Raw genomic sequence first — 13956 nt, 5'->3', positions numbered from 1 at the left:
CACTACTGTTTTGATTTAACAGCTTTTGCATTGTTCATCATTTACATTATAATTTACATCTGCCTCACCTGTGTGGAGTTTGCATGTTCTCCCCGTGCCTGCGTGGGTTTTCTCTGGGTACTCCGGTTTCCTCCCACACCCCAAAAACATGCATAGTAGGTTAATTGACAACTCTAAATTGCCCGTGGTGTGAATGTGAGTGCAAATGATTGTTTGTTTCTATGTGCCCTGCGATTGGCTGGCAACCAGTTCAAGGTGTACCCCGCCTCTCGCCCAGAGTCAGCTGGGTTACGCTCCAGCACGCCAAGACCCTAGTGAGGATAAGCGGTATGGAAAACAGATGGATGGATTACAGTGCTATTCTTTAATTAAAAGTAAAATTGCTGGAATACTGGAACCGCTTAATGGTATTTCAATTCCTTATAATGGTTAAAATTTATTTGATTTTCAAGTTAATTGAGTGACGAGCTTGGTCACGGAATTAATTAAAAAAGTACCACTATAGTATTAACAAAACACCGCTGCCGCAATCTTGGAATAAATAACTAATAAATAACTTTTCATTTATAACTAAAGCATGAAAAAAACTAAAGTACTGTACCCACACACGCGCACACACACAAACACACACACACACACACACAAACACACACGTGCGTGCACACACACACACACATAAACACATACCTGCCAGTGGAGAATGATGCTCCAGATGAGGCCGAGAATAAGTTTGTGATTGCCATCAACGATGTCCGTTGCGCCAATATTCACCAGCTCAACCTAGGATAAGATGAAATGAAGACTTGAGAGAGGAAATTTAGAGAAACAACCATTCATACTCACACCTAAGGACAATTTTAGAGTCTCCAATTAACATAAGATGCATGTTTTTGGAATGTGAGAGGAAGCTGGAGTACTGGAGAAACCCCACACAAGCATGGGGAGACAACATGCAAACTGAGCCGAGAGTTTAACCACTACCACATGGGCCACAACGTAGTTATGGTTCCCCTTGGAGGGCCGTTATGAATGTGAACTCATATGAATGTATGATCACCTCATATTATTACATAATGGCAGTTTTGATATCAGAAGCATTATTCATTATTCAAGTTCAACATTGTTCAACACTGCCTCTGATTTCAGTAGTTGACAACTTTGGCTTTGATGCCAATCAGAACAGATATCCATAGATATACAGTAAATATATCCATATTTTTTCACTAAATTCCACACCAAAATCTAATGGTTTCATTCCACAATCCTATTTAATTGCATAATCTGCAGACAAAATAGAGAGCGATAGAGGTAAATGTATTTGGATACTTACATTGTTCTTTTGCAGGATCTGCAGAGCTCGGTTGACATTGTTGAGCGAGTGAACGCGTGAGGTGCCCTTTTCCAACCTCACCTTCAAAAACACACACACAGACACGGATATCTTGTTGAGATAGGTGTCAAATTCATCTTTGTCATGGGCTACATTGTAGTTATGGTTCCCTGAGAGGGCCGGTATGACTGTGAAACCATATAAACTTTTAATCGCCTCATTATATAATATAGACACAAAAACAAACAAAATTTGTTCAACTATTGTTCAAGTTACAGTAAAAAGGATTTTTGTAACAAACGAATGCTTGCAATATCTCAATGTAATTATTTATTACATATGATAAATTGAAATTTTAGCAAGAATCATGGATGTTAACACACATGATTTGCTTTCGCGGCCCGCATAAAATGATGCGGTGGGCCGGATTTGGCCCCTGGGCCTTGAGTTTGACACCTGTGAGATAATATTTGAAATATGTGAAATTGTACCTGCTCATTTCCGACTAGACCCTGCAACAGCTCCAACAAGCGTCGTCCATCACACAGGTCGGAGAAGAGATCCTCCACAGGCGGTTTCCCTGTCTGGAACACACGTGGAATCAAAGACATTAAGTCAAATTAAAGACACATTTCGAACTTGTTTATGGTTAATTTAACTGTGAACATGGCTGCAAAAAACGCCATGGAAAGTTCTAATCCATTCATCCCTTCTTTATGCTCAGTCATGAGGAGCTGGAGTCTGTGGCAGCTGACGTTGGGTTAAAGGCAAACTCAACCGTGACCTGGTCAATCACAGAGAACATATAGAGGTATTCACACTCACTAAGTGGGAATTGAACGCATTCTGCCTGCAAGGAGGTTCGGCAAGTGAACCATCAGTGACCTCCTGCTGGGATCAATAAAGTAAAACGAATAAATAAAAAGCACACACGTTGTTGCCATGGTGAGCTTATCCACTGTGGTTTATAATAATGGTGGACAAGAGAGAACGTTGGCTTTGTAGAAGGAAAATTGGATGATTCATTTTATTTTGTCTGGAGGTGAGGAGAAACAAAGTACTGTATAATCATTCATTTTCATGGACGGGTCCAGATGATGGTCCTCAGTTGCTGTGTGTCGTTTGTAAACGAGTGCTAGCAAACATGACAAGACTGGGGGTGCATCTCATGTTTGATATTTGCGACCCTCCGCACTCCTCGATGCTTCGAGCAGGACCCACAAGTTGTTCTCACACCGCCATATAATTGAGGTTCTCTGCCTACCCGAGCAGACTTTTGGGGAGACACCCCCTTCAAATCTATTGTATGAGCAATTAAAAACCTCTGATGAATCAAATTGGCATATTTCTGTATTGTGGGAGGAAACAGTAGTCCCTGGAGAATACCCACACAGAGCAGAGATTCAAACCCACCTTCTTTACTACTATGCTGCTGGATCAGAGGTAACTGGCATTGCTCAGTGACTGTCATCTACTCTTTTTATGTGCCTCTTGACAAAACATTGATTAGGCTGATCCAACTTCTGTACATTTCCTCAAGACAACTCTTCCATGTGCTTGTATGCATCCTCTCTGTATCTGAGCAGGGGTATCCTGAGGGAATCTGGTGAACTGGTCTCCTGGCATGTCCTCCACACTTTAGACACTTTGAGTGAGTCCACTGTGACATATTCTGGCCATCCTAGTTGAGCTGCACTATCTGAGCAACTAGGGTTGCAGCTATCGAATATTTTTAGAATTACGTATTCTATCGATTATCTCTTCGATTAATCGAGCAATCGGATAAAACTTGACTTTGCAGTGCTCCACACCATAACGTGCATGGAGGTTCAGGTATTACTTTTGTCCACTCGTGGTCACCAGCGAAAAATGTAGAGTTGGCTGGCTTTTAACTGGCTAAATCGTTCGCCCGATGAGTGACTCGGCTTGAGTTGTGACCGCTCGTGTATGAATGTGCTTAATACTTGTTTCTTTTCTTAGTTTATTCAATAAAGCGATTGAAAATGGAACGGCGGCTCTGTCTATTCTTGATTCGTTTCAGGGGCATTACAATACATTACAATTAGCGATGGTATGTTGTATACAATTAGCTAACATTGATATGTCATCTTGTGTTAGCGATCGTAGAGCTGCGGTTGTACTTTATCTTCCTTATTAAGTGTGAAATGATCCCAACCTTAGGATATTCTTTGTATTTTATTTCCTCCTGGCTCACTGCCATCACGCCAACAGATTTCTACACGGAGTGGTGTCTGCGACAGCAGCAACATTAGTCTGTGTGGTAAAACGATCCCTGCGAAGCTTTGAGGCAGAGATTTTGCTTTTTTTTTGTAAACAAATTATTGAAGTTATTGGCTTAGTCTTTGTAGCTCAAGCAACTTCTGTGGCCAATGGCCACAAAAAAAAAAAAAAAAAAAAAAAAAAAAACATTCCTTCATAGGCATTGTCTTGGTAGTTAACTCACCTTCCACTCCTCTCCGTCAATTGGTGACGAAATTGATGCACAATTTCCCTTTGTTCCTAACTGGACAGGTATCCTTGGAGTGTGACTGACTTATGATGATTATTTTTATTTTGCATTTCATTATTCAATCTTTAGGTGATAAAGGCTTTAAGTGGGAATCTATCTCACCTTAGATAACTGTGAGTTGACCCATTTTGTGAAAGTCTTCTTCTGTACATCTTCTCTTTCATCTACCAGTGATAAGAGCACAATACAGTACAGAATCAGCAGGGAACGTAACAAGGCAGTAAGAAATAGATACAAGAGTACATAGCAGTACAGACCACGCACGCATACACGCACGCACACACACACACACACACACCCACACACACACACACACACAAGTTGTGCTCAGCATGAGAGCCTTCTCCAATCATGATCAGGTTAATTGCATTCTCATCTCATCAATCATCACACTGCTAATGATCAGTTTGGCTGTCATTGTCACCAAAGCATGATTCATCAAACCATGGTCCTTTTGTGAATATTTTCTCTTATATTATAGTGATTGAAAGACCAAGACTTTCTTAGTCTATTCAAAAAAAAACAAAAAAAAAACTAAGCTGTAGTTGCATTCCATGAGTCCCATTCTGTCCAGTCATATTCTATACTGCTTATCCTGTTCAGGGTCACAGGGCACTGGAACCTGTCCCAGCTGACTTGGGGTGAAAGGCTTGCTTGTCCTATGACTGGTCGCCAGTCAATTACAGGATACATACAGAGAGAGGTAACCATTCTCACTCACATGCTTACCATCAGTGAGTGGGAACTAGTGTCCCATTTCCACTTAGCAAAACCAAGCAGTGGTCTTTAAATGGTACCAGAAAAACAGATACTGTATACAGTGAACCCCCACTTATTCGCGGTACAGCATTTGCGGATTCACCTATTCTCGGATTCTTTTGGGGAAAATATCCTTATTTAATGGAACCCCCCGCTTATTTGCGGTATTTTTTCCCCCCACAATTTCCCCTTTATTCACATTTTCTTTAACCGATCCCCTGCTTATTTGTGTTTTGGGGGGGGGAATTTTATTCTAAATTATTATTTTTTTTTATTCATGGCAATTATTATGAGCAGCAATTATTCACAGATTTTTGTTATTCGCTATCGGGCCCTGTCCCTAACCTCCACTGTAGACCATAGTGCTTTATAGCACCACTCCATTAGGATATCACATTAGTACAGTAAGTGCAGTGGCGTAAGAAACACACTAATCTACATTTTAGTCAACCAAGAACTCTTACTTCTTTACAGCAATTGGATTCAAATACCTATACTACTATCTATACAAAAAAATACTTTAAAGCAATGTTCTTATTGTCAGACATTGTTCTGTTTTGAAGATAATTTCAAACTGTGGTAATCACACATCGCTTAATTATCTTCAAATCATAACCAACTAATCCCATGACTGGTCATCAAGCCTCATTTTTAGAATGTTTACACTAGACTATAAAGCCAATCTCCCAAGATTGACAAACATGAAAGATCCGATATTCCGTCTTCAAATTGGAGTCATTAGTCTTATCTCGCTAACTTAGTTGTACCGTATGTTCCGTTCCAAAACCTACGTTCGCTAAACTATGGTCTTTTGGTTATTCCGAGAGCCAGAAAGAAGTTTGCAGGCTCTCGAGCATTTTCTATTGGGATTTCAGTACTCTGGAATGCCCTAACCGGGGATATTAAAGCTGCTACTTCAGTAGAAATGTTTAAATCCCAATTTAAGACTTATTTGTACTCTTTGGCATTTAGTTAAAGTACATGTAGGCCTGTTTTACTCCCGCTTGTCCTATTTCCTCGCCCCTCGTCTCCTGCTCGGGGAGAGGGCTAGTTTATACATTGAATCTGAGCTGTTTGCTGTTTGGGTTCTGTACCAACCAACTGCGACAAGTTCTGAGGTGGACTACTTCCCCCAGAATCGTTGCCATGAAGGATTCTGCTCTGACCAACTGGCCCAGGTCATAAGGCAGAACCACCGAAGGAGTCTACCCTGTGGCGCCTTTTCTCTTTAAATGGACTCTTGTTCCATTTTAATCAACATTGTGCAGCAACTTGCCATCGTAATGAACATTGTAAAGCGCCAGACTACGTGATAAATGTTGCCTACTTGACATCCATAGCAGCCTGGTCATCCTGGAAGGTAGATCCCGCTATCTGTGGTTCCTTCTCAAGGTTTCTTTTTTTCCCCCAAATGGGGTTTTGAGTTTTTTGTTGCCCGATTGGGGGGTTTAGATTAGGGTATGTCGTCAATCTTTGCCAAATGTGGGCCTGTGAAGCCCTTTGAGACTCTTTTGTGGGGTTGTAAATATAAACCTGACTTGACTGAATAACCAAGAAATAAAATACATTAACTTTTTTTAAGTCCTTTTCACCCAAGCCCTGACTAGAGGAGATGACACAATGCTGATGTAGCCTATCAGTTCCTCGAACATCTTGCTGTATATTTCAGTATTAGATTTTTTTTATATTTAGTAAATTGCATCTTCTTTCCTCCCACTGGCTGTCCTTCAAAACAGAATAAAAATGTTGAAGAATGTTGCAGAACCGCCACATACAAGGGGCTGTCATACCAAAGCGACGGTTTCTGTTGTTGTAGTACTGAATTCCAGCCTCGAGGGCGACAGAACCTATGTATTGTATTATAGCTTAAAACTTTGCGCTTGGAATTGTCAAAAAAATGTGAAAATTACTTTTTGTCAAATTTGTCAAAACTGGAGTAAAATGATCTGTGAAAAAAAATCATCTCTCTCTGGCTCCATCTTGTGCCTTCAATTTGATTTGCAAGAACCCACTGTGCCAGAGGGAAAAACAACCAATCTAAGACAGTAGGCATGACTGATGAAGTGTCAATCATTTGCCATGCACCTGCGAGCACACTCTTAGTGGAACACTGCCGTGGCTTTGAGCTGACCTGTTACCTTGGGCTTCAGGATCTTTTTTGTAACTATGGCAAAATATCCACCATACCAAGAGTATCCATCCATCCATCCATTTTCTGAGCCGCTTCTCCTCACTCGGGTCGCGGGCGTGCTGGAGCCTATCCCAGCTGTCATCGGGCAGGAGGCGGGGTACACCCTGAACTGGTTGCCAGCCAATCGCAGGGCACATATATACAAACAACCATCCGCACTCACATTCATACCTACGGGCAATTTAGAGTCTCCAATTAATGCATGTTTTTGGGATGTGGGAGGAAACCGGAGTGCCCGGAGAAAACCCACGCAGGCACGGGGAGAACATGCAAACTCCACACAGGCGGGGCCGGGGATTGAACCCGGGTCCTCAGAACTGTGAGGCTGATACTCTAACCAGTCGGCCACCGTGCCGCCCATACCAAGAGTATCATTAGTAAAGTGTGGTTACATTCAAATCTTGCAAAGCAGTTTTAACACAGCAAACTCCCCCTTTAAGTTTTGACAGTTTTCTATTCCTCTCATTTATCACACTTATTTTTATATGTGTGAATAACACAGCTCCACAAATACTTTGCCAGCTGGTAAATAAACCATCCATCCATTCTCAACACTGCTTATCTTGCTCAGGGTCACAGGGCACTGGAGCCTGTCCCAGCTGACTTCGGGCGAAAGGTGGATGACACCCTGAACTGGTGGCTAGTCAGTCGCAGGGCACATAAAGACACGGACAATCATTCGCACTCACACCGTCACTGAGTGAGAACTGAACCCACGCTGCCCGCACCATTGTCAGGCAAGTGTACCATTACACCATCAGTGACCGGTAAATAAACCCAACAGCGGAATTAGAAATCAGGGTACAAGTAAGCAACAACTAGAGAAAAAGGCAGAACAACCCTCGGTTATGGACCAAATTCAAATCACTGACAGAGCTCAATGTTTTTAAGACATAAGTAAAAACAATAGATGAAACAAAAAAACACTTTTAGCCTTGTCGCGTGTCTTTTGACGTAGTACTGTAAATATCTGACAGCCAATTAAGTTATTTAAAAAAAAAAAAAAAAAAAAAGACGTCGGCGGTGTGGGAAAGACAACACGTCGGAGACAGACAACACGTAATGCCCAGATCAAACTACAAGACAAATTTGCTCTTTCACGATTGCACTGTCAGACTACTGCAATAAAATCTTGTATTCCGATACCACCGATCCCGTTTTTTACGATCATTGGGCTTTATCTTGTCAACTCAAATGCGACCAGATACAATCGTTACCGTGGTGACGAACACACGAGTGGAGCGCGCCGACTGTATTATAAGGACAAAATGGGGAAAAACGTGTGTTGGTGGTCACCGGTGCGCAGGACTGGAGGGGACGTTTGTCTAAGGCTTGCTTGAGGTACGTTCAAGTACTTTTAATACGATACGGCTCACAAGCAGGGAATAAAATGTTATGTAGCCTAGCAAACTACTGCTAGCACGAACGGTTGGACATAAACATGCCGCCGTTCTGTCAAATCATGCTCTAAAGTTTCTGTGTGGGTGAAGTATTTTAATTAAAAATAAAGTAATTTAATTCCAGTAAGGTAGCACCCATTATTTCTGTCATGTAATGTTGGTTTGACCTGACTGATTAGAATACACGATCTGACTAGAGCAGTGATTTCCAACTTTTATGGAGCCAAGGAACATATTTTATAATTGAAAAATCTCACAGCACACCAACAAACAAAAATGTCACAAAAAGTGGATACATTAATTACTGTATTTACTTCCTGCCATCTAATAGAAGACCATTCATTTGTTCTCTGTGTCACTATGCCTCACTGGCATAAATAGAGGAACAAAGATAGATATATTTATTTATTGTAAATATAATTTTTTGAGCAATTAAGTACACAAGTATATACAGTAAATAAACAGGTAAATTAAATAGACACATTCCTCCATCTTGCGATCGGATCGTTTTTGTTTTTTTTTAAACTCGCTAATCGGTGATCGGCCCCAAAAATCCTGATCGTGAAAAGCCTAATATATATATATACACAACCCCAATTCCAATGAAGTTGGGACGTTGTGTTACACATAAATAAAAAACAGAATACAATGATTTGCAAATCATGTTCAACCTATCTTTAATTGAATACACTACAAAGACAAGATATTTAATGTTCAAACTGATAAACTTGATTGTTTTGAGCAAATAATCATTAATTTAGAATTTTATGGCTGCAACACGTTCCAAAAAGCTGGAACAGGGCCATGTTTACCATTGTGTTACAACACCTTTTCTTTTAACAACATTCAAATTGTTAATTTATATATATATATATATATATATATATATATACACACATACATATATATACATATATATATATATATATATATATATATACATACATATATATACATATATATATATATATATATATATATATATATACACACACATACATATATATACACATATATACATACATATATATATATATATGTATATATATATATATATATATATATATATGTATATATATACACACACGCACACGCACACACACACATAGTTATTGCCGGCACTGTGGACGACTGGTTAGCACATCTGCCTCACAGTTCTGAGGACCGGGATTCAAATCCCGGCCCCGCCTCTGTGGAGTTTGCATGTTCTCCCCGTGCCTACGTGGGTTTTCTCCGGGCACTCCGGTTTCCTCCCACATCCCAAAAACATGCATGAATTGGAGACTCTAAATTTCCCTTAGGCATGACTGTGAGTGCGAATGGTTGTTTGTTCCTATGTGCCCTGCAATTGGCTGGCAACCGGTTCAGGGTGTACCCCGCCTCCCGCCCGAAGATAGCTGGGATAGGCTCCAGCAGCCCGCGACCCTAGTGAGAATAAGCGGTAAAGAAATTGGATGGACGGATGGATGGATGGATATACATCATTGATTTTATAATATAGTGGCTCGAAGCTAAAGAATCTGAAGCAGTCAGTCTCATACGGCCTGTCACCATCCTAATGGAGCTCAGCAAAGTGTCAGTGGAAGTCCCGTGAGGGCAAACAAGAGATCCGTCTCTTTGGTCCGCGTGGCACCACTGCAACTGTCGTGTTTGTCACGGATTGGGCATCAGTTGCCTAGCAACGGTCACGGCCGTAAGCCACGGATGAAATCATAAGACCAGAATCCAATCAGATGGGATTGTTACCGAGAGATGTGCTAGAGGTGGAAGTGATGGAAGGGAAGAGAGGCGGAAAGGTGAAGAGGAAACAGGGGAGTCTGGGTGGAACACATTTTAAAGCAACAATATGAATACATTTGGCCTTAAAATAAGATTCTTTAAATTATTGTGAAGCCACAGTGTGTTATATGGCAACCTAATTTACTTTCCATGGTTCCCACGAACAATATTTGGCTCATCTAGAATTATACGATACAATTCGGTTCAAGGACTAAACATTGATGCCCATAAGTTTTTTTGTTGTTGTTGCTGTTTTTGAAAAAAAATATTTATATATACATGTGACTGTGAAATAAATACCTGGATACTGGGTGGAGGTTCCTAAACAAAAATATTGAATCATGGATATAAACACGAATTATACGTTTATGTTGATTTAAAACTTAATACAGAACCAGTTAAAAAAACATTTATTAAAGTTCAACGCCCTCTTCAACATATATTTTGGTAAATAAGTATATAAGGTTGTCAGTATCTTAAAACTGCTACTCTTTGGCAAATGGAAAAAAATTTAGTCTGGCTACTGTAGTTAGCCTCACTACATTTTTGTGTTGTGATTATTTTATTCCTCAAAATATCAAATGGTCAACATGATCTGGCCTTAATTCGTGACTGCAGTATCAGAAGTTACTTCACTTTGTCACTACAAAGACAAGATATTTAATGTTCAAACTGATGAACTTGATTGTTTTTAGCAAATAATCATTAACTTACAATTTTATGCAACACGTTCCAAAAAAGTTGGGACAGGGTCATATTTACCACTGTGTTACATGACCTTTTCTTTTAACAACATTCAATAGACGTTTGGGAACTGAGGACACTAATTGTTGAAGCTTTGTAGGTGGAACTCTTTCCCATCCTTGCTAGATGTACAGCTTCAGCTGTTCAACAGTCCGGGGTCTCCATTGTCGTATTTTACGCTTCATAATGTGCCACACATTTTCAATGGGAGACAGGTCTGGAGTGCACGCAGGCCAGTCTCGTACCCGCACTCTTTTACTATGAAGCCACGCTGTTGTAACACGTGCAGAATGTGGTTTGGCATTGTCTTGCTGAAATAAGCAGAGGCGTCCATGAAAAAGACGTTGCTTGGATGGCAGTATATGTTTCTCCAAAACCTGTATGTACCTTTCAGCATTAATGGTGCCTTCACAGATGTGTAAGTTACTCAAGCCATTGACACTAACACAGCCCCATACCATCACAGATGCTGGCTTTTGAACTTTGCGTCCATAACAGTCTGGATGGTTCTTTTCCTGGACACGACGTCCACAATTTCCAAAAACAATTTGAAATGTGGACTCGTCGGACCACAGAACACTTTTCCACATTGCATCAGTCCATCTTAGATGAGCTCGGGCCCAAAGAAGCCGGCGGCATTTCTGGGTGTTGTTGATAAATGGCTTTTGCTTTGCATAGTAGAATTTCAAGTTGCACTTAAGGATGTAGCGCTGAACTGTATTTACTGACATTGGTTTTCTGAAGTGTTCCTGAGCCCATGTGGTGATATCCTTTACACATTGATGTTGGTTTTTGATGCAGTGCCGCCTGAGGGATCGAAGGTCACGGGCATTCCATGTTGGTTTTTGGCCTTGCCGCTTCCATGCAGTAATTTCTCCAGATTCTCTGAACCTTTTGATGATATTATGGACCGTAGATAATGAAATCCCTAAATTCCTTGCAATTGTACGTTGGGGAACAATGTCCTTAAACTGTTCGACTATTTTCTCTCGCACTTGTTCACAAAGAGGTGAACCTTGCACCATCTTTGCTTTTGAATGACTGAGCAATTCAGGGAAACTCCTTTTATACCCAATCATGGCACCCACCTGTTCCCAATTAGCCTGTTCACCTGTGGGATGTTCCAAACAGGTGTTTGATGCCCATTCCTCAACTTTCTCACTCTTTTTTGCCACCTGTCCCAGCTTTTATGGAACGTGTTGCAGCCATAAAATTCTAAGTTAATGATTATTTGCTAAAAACAATAAAGTTTATCAGTTTGAACACTATATATCTTGTCTTTGTAGTGTATTCAATTAAATATAGGTCGAACATGATTTGCAAATCATTGTATTCTGTTTTTATTTATGTTTAACACGTCCCAACTTCATTGGAATTGGTGTAATAGAAGACTATTCATTTGTTCTCTGTGTCACTATGCCTCACTGGCATAAATAGAGGAACAAAGATACATTATTTGTTGTAAATATAATTTTTTGAGCAAATAAGTACACAAGTATATACAGTATATGAACGGGTTATTTAAATAGACACATTGCTCCATCTTGTGATCGGATCGGTGATCAGTTATTGTTTTTTTAAACTCTCTGATCGGCCCCACAAATCCTGACCGTGTAAAGCAGCCATGCCCAAAGTCCGGACCGCGGGCCAAATCCGGCCCTTGTCCAAATTTCCTCCGGCCCGAAGCATCATGTCATAAAATCAATAATATGTGGCCCGCCAGCACAGTTTACCACAGTAAAGAATACACACATACATTCCATTACAACAAGCTGGCAATTTTTTGACTTGAGTTCGTTGTCACATTTCTGTGGGGCCAATTATGTATTACTCGTGCACTCACTGTAGTTGTCTCGCCGTGCTGCACTATTTGCATATAGTGGCCACTCATGCCAGAGTAGCATCTGCTCCATTTGCACACTGATTGAGGAGTATCTGTAACATTTGCACAACCACTGTCCCAGATTATCGCACTACTCGTCACTTTAAACCGCATACACTCCTTGAAGTCTCAGTGCCCTTTGCACAATGGTCATTGCACCGGACTATTGCGATATTAGCCATTCGACCTGCTCTAAGTGCTAGAGGACTCTGCATCTTTTTGCACAATTGTTGTTTGTTGTTGTTTTTTGTCAATGTCTTTATGTCTCCAAAGTGTCTGTTGTACAAGAGCGGCTCCAACTACCGGAGACAAATTCCTTGTGTGTTTTGGACATACTTGGCAAATAAAGATGATTCTGATTCTGATTCTGAAAAAAAGCCATTTTACAGTTCACCAGAGGGTGGCAGTAGACCTGTGGCTGCACTCTCGTCGCGTGACCCCAGTGTGAACTTTTACCCCTGTGGTATGTTTTTAACCCATTTCTAAAATGGCAACTGAAACTAAAAAGAGGAAAGTTGACAACGAGGGCGGCCGTGTCCAGGAGGAGTGGATTTTTTCACTGACATACGAAACAACTGTGTCTGCCTAATTTGCCAAGAGACTGTGGCTGTTTTCAAAGAATTTAATATTAAGAGGCACTACCAGACGAAACATGCTAACTACGACAAGCTAACGGCGAACGAACGCGCCAAAAAACTGAAGCCACTGGAAGCTGTTTTGATAGCACAGCAGCGCTTTTTCACAAGAGCCCGTGACTCAACTGAAAATTCTACAAAGGCAAGCTACAAGTCTCAGTGAATAGATTTTTTGTGATGATCAAACAGCAGTTTTGTTAAATTATATATTATATTATATTTAGTAGTCAAATCAGCTGTCAGAATAGTATAGACACTATACTATTCTTTGTCAAAATGCACTGGGATGTGATTTGTTAAAACAAAATCAATAAATACATGTTTCTAAAAAAATTCAGTCAACTTTCATAAAATAGTTCATTTGTATTTAATTTATTATTATTTTAACCTTTAACTATCCTGGTAATGCAATCGAAAACAGATTCTCATTTGCGATATTGACCTAGCTGCAGACAGCAAAGTGATATAGTTACATATTTACATGTTAATTTACAATGGTAATGGTTCGAGGAATGTCAGGCCGAATGGTCGGCCCCCATACATTTGCATCTGGCCAAATATGGCCCTCTTAGCAAAAAGTTTGGACACCCCTGGTGTAAAGCCTAGTACATACAGTAACTTTATAAAAAACAGTATTTTTCTTTATATTATCTTTTATTACATTGCAGGTTTTATTGTATTTTTATACAATCCAGTTTTGTTTTGC

At 40.3% G+C, this 13956-nt stretch overlaps 1 protein-coding gene across 16 annotated transcripts in view; it reads right to left on the bottom strand.

The window, feature by feature from the left end:
- dmd (dystrophin) overlaps window positions 1-13956 on the bottom strand; it is a 216594-nt gene that overhangs the window by 171397 nt on the left and 31241 nt on the right. For all 16 annotated transcript variants that reach the window (XM_061785408.1, XM_061785324.1, XM_061785369.1 and 13 more), the window contains exons 2-5: window positions 3963-4024; window positions 1822-1914; window positions 1331-1411; window positions 688-780 (exon numbers count right to left, since the gene is read on the bottom strand). In XM_061785408.1, coding sequence (XP_061641392.1) covers window positions 688-780; window positions 1331-1411; window positions 1822-1914; window positions 3963-4024 — 329 coding nt within the window. The remainder of the gene's footprint in view (window positions 1-687; window positions 781-1330; window positions 1412-1821; window positions 1915-3962; window positions 4025-13956) is intronic.

The sequence above is a fragment of the Phyllopteryx taeniolatus genome, chromosome 1 (assembly GCF_024500385.1).
Source record: "Phyllopteryx taeniolatus isolate TA_2022b chromosome 1, UOR_Ptae_1.2, whole genome shotgun sequence".
NCBI classification, from domain to species: Eukaryota; Metazoa; Chordata; class Actinopteri; order Syngnathiformes; family Syngnathidae; genus Phyllopteryx; species Phyllopteryx taeniolatus.
This window is presented reverse-complemented; position numbering and strand designations above follow the sequence as displayed.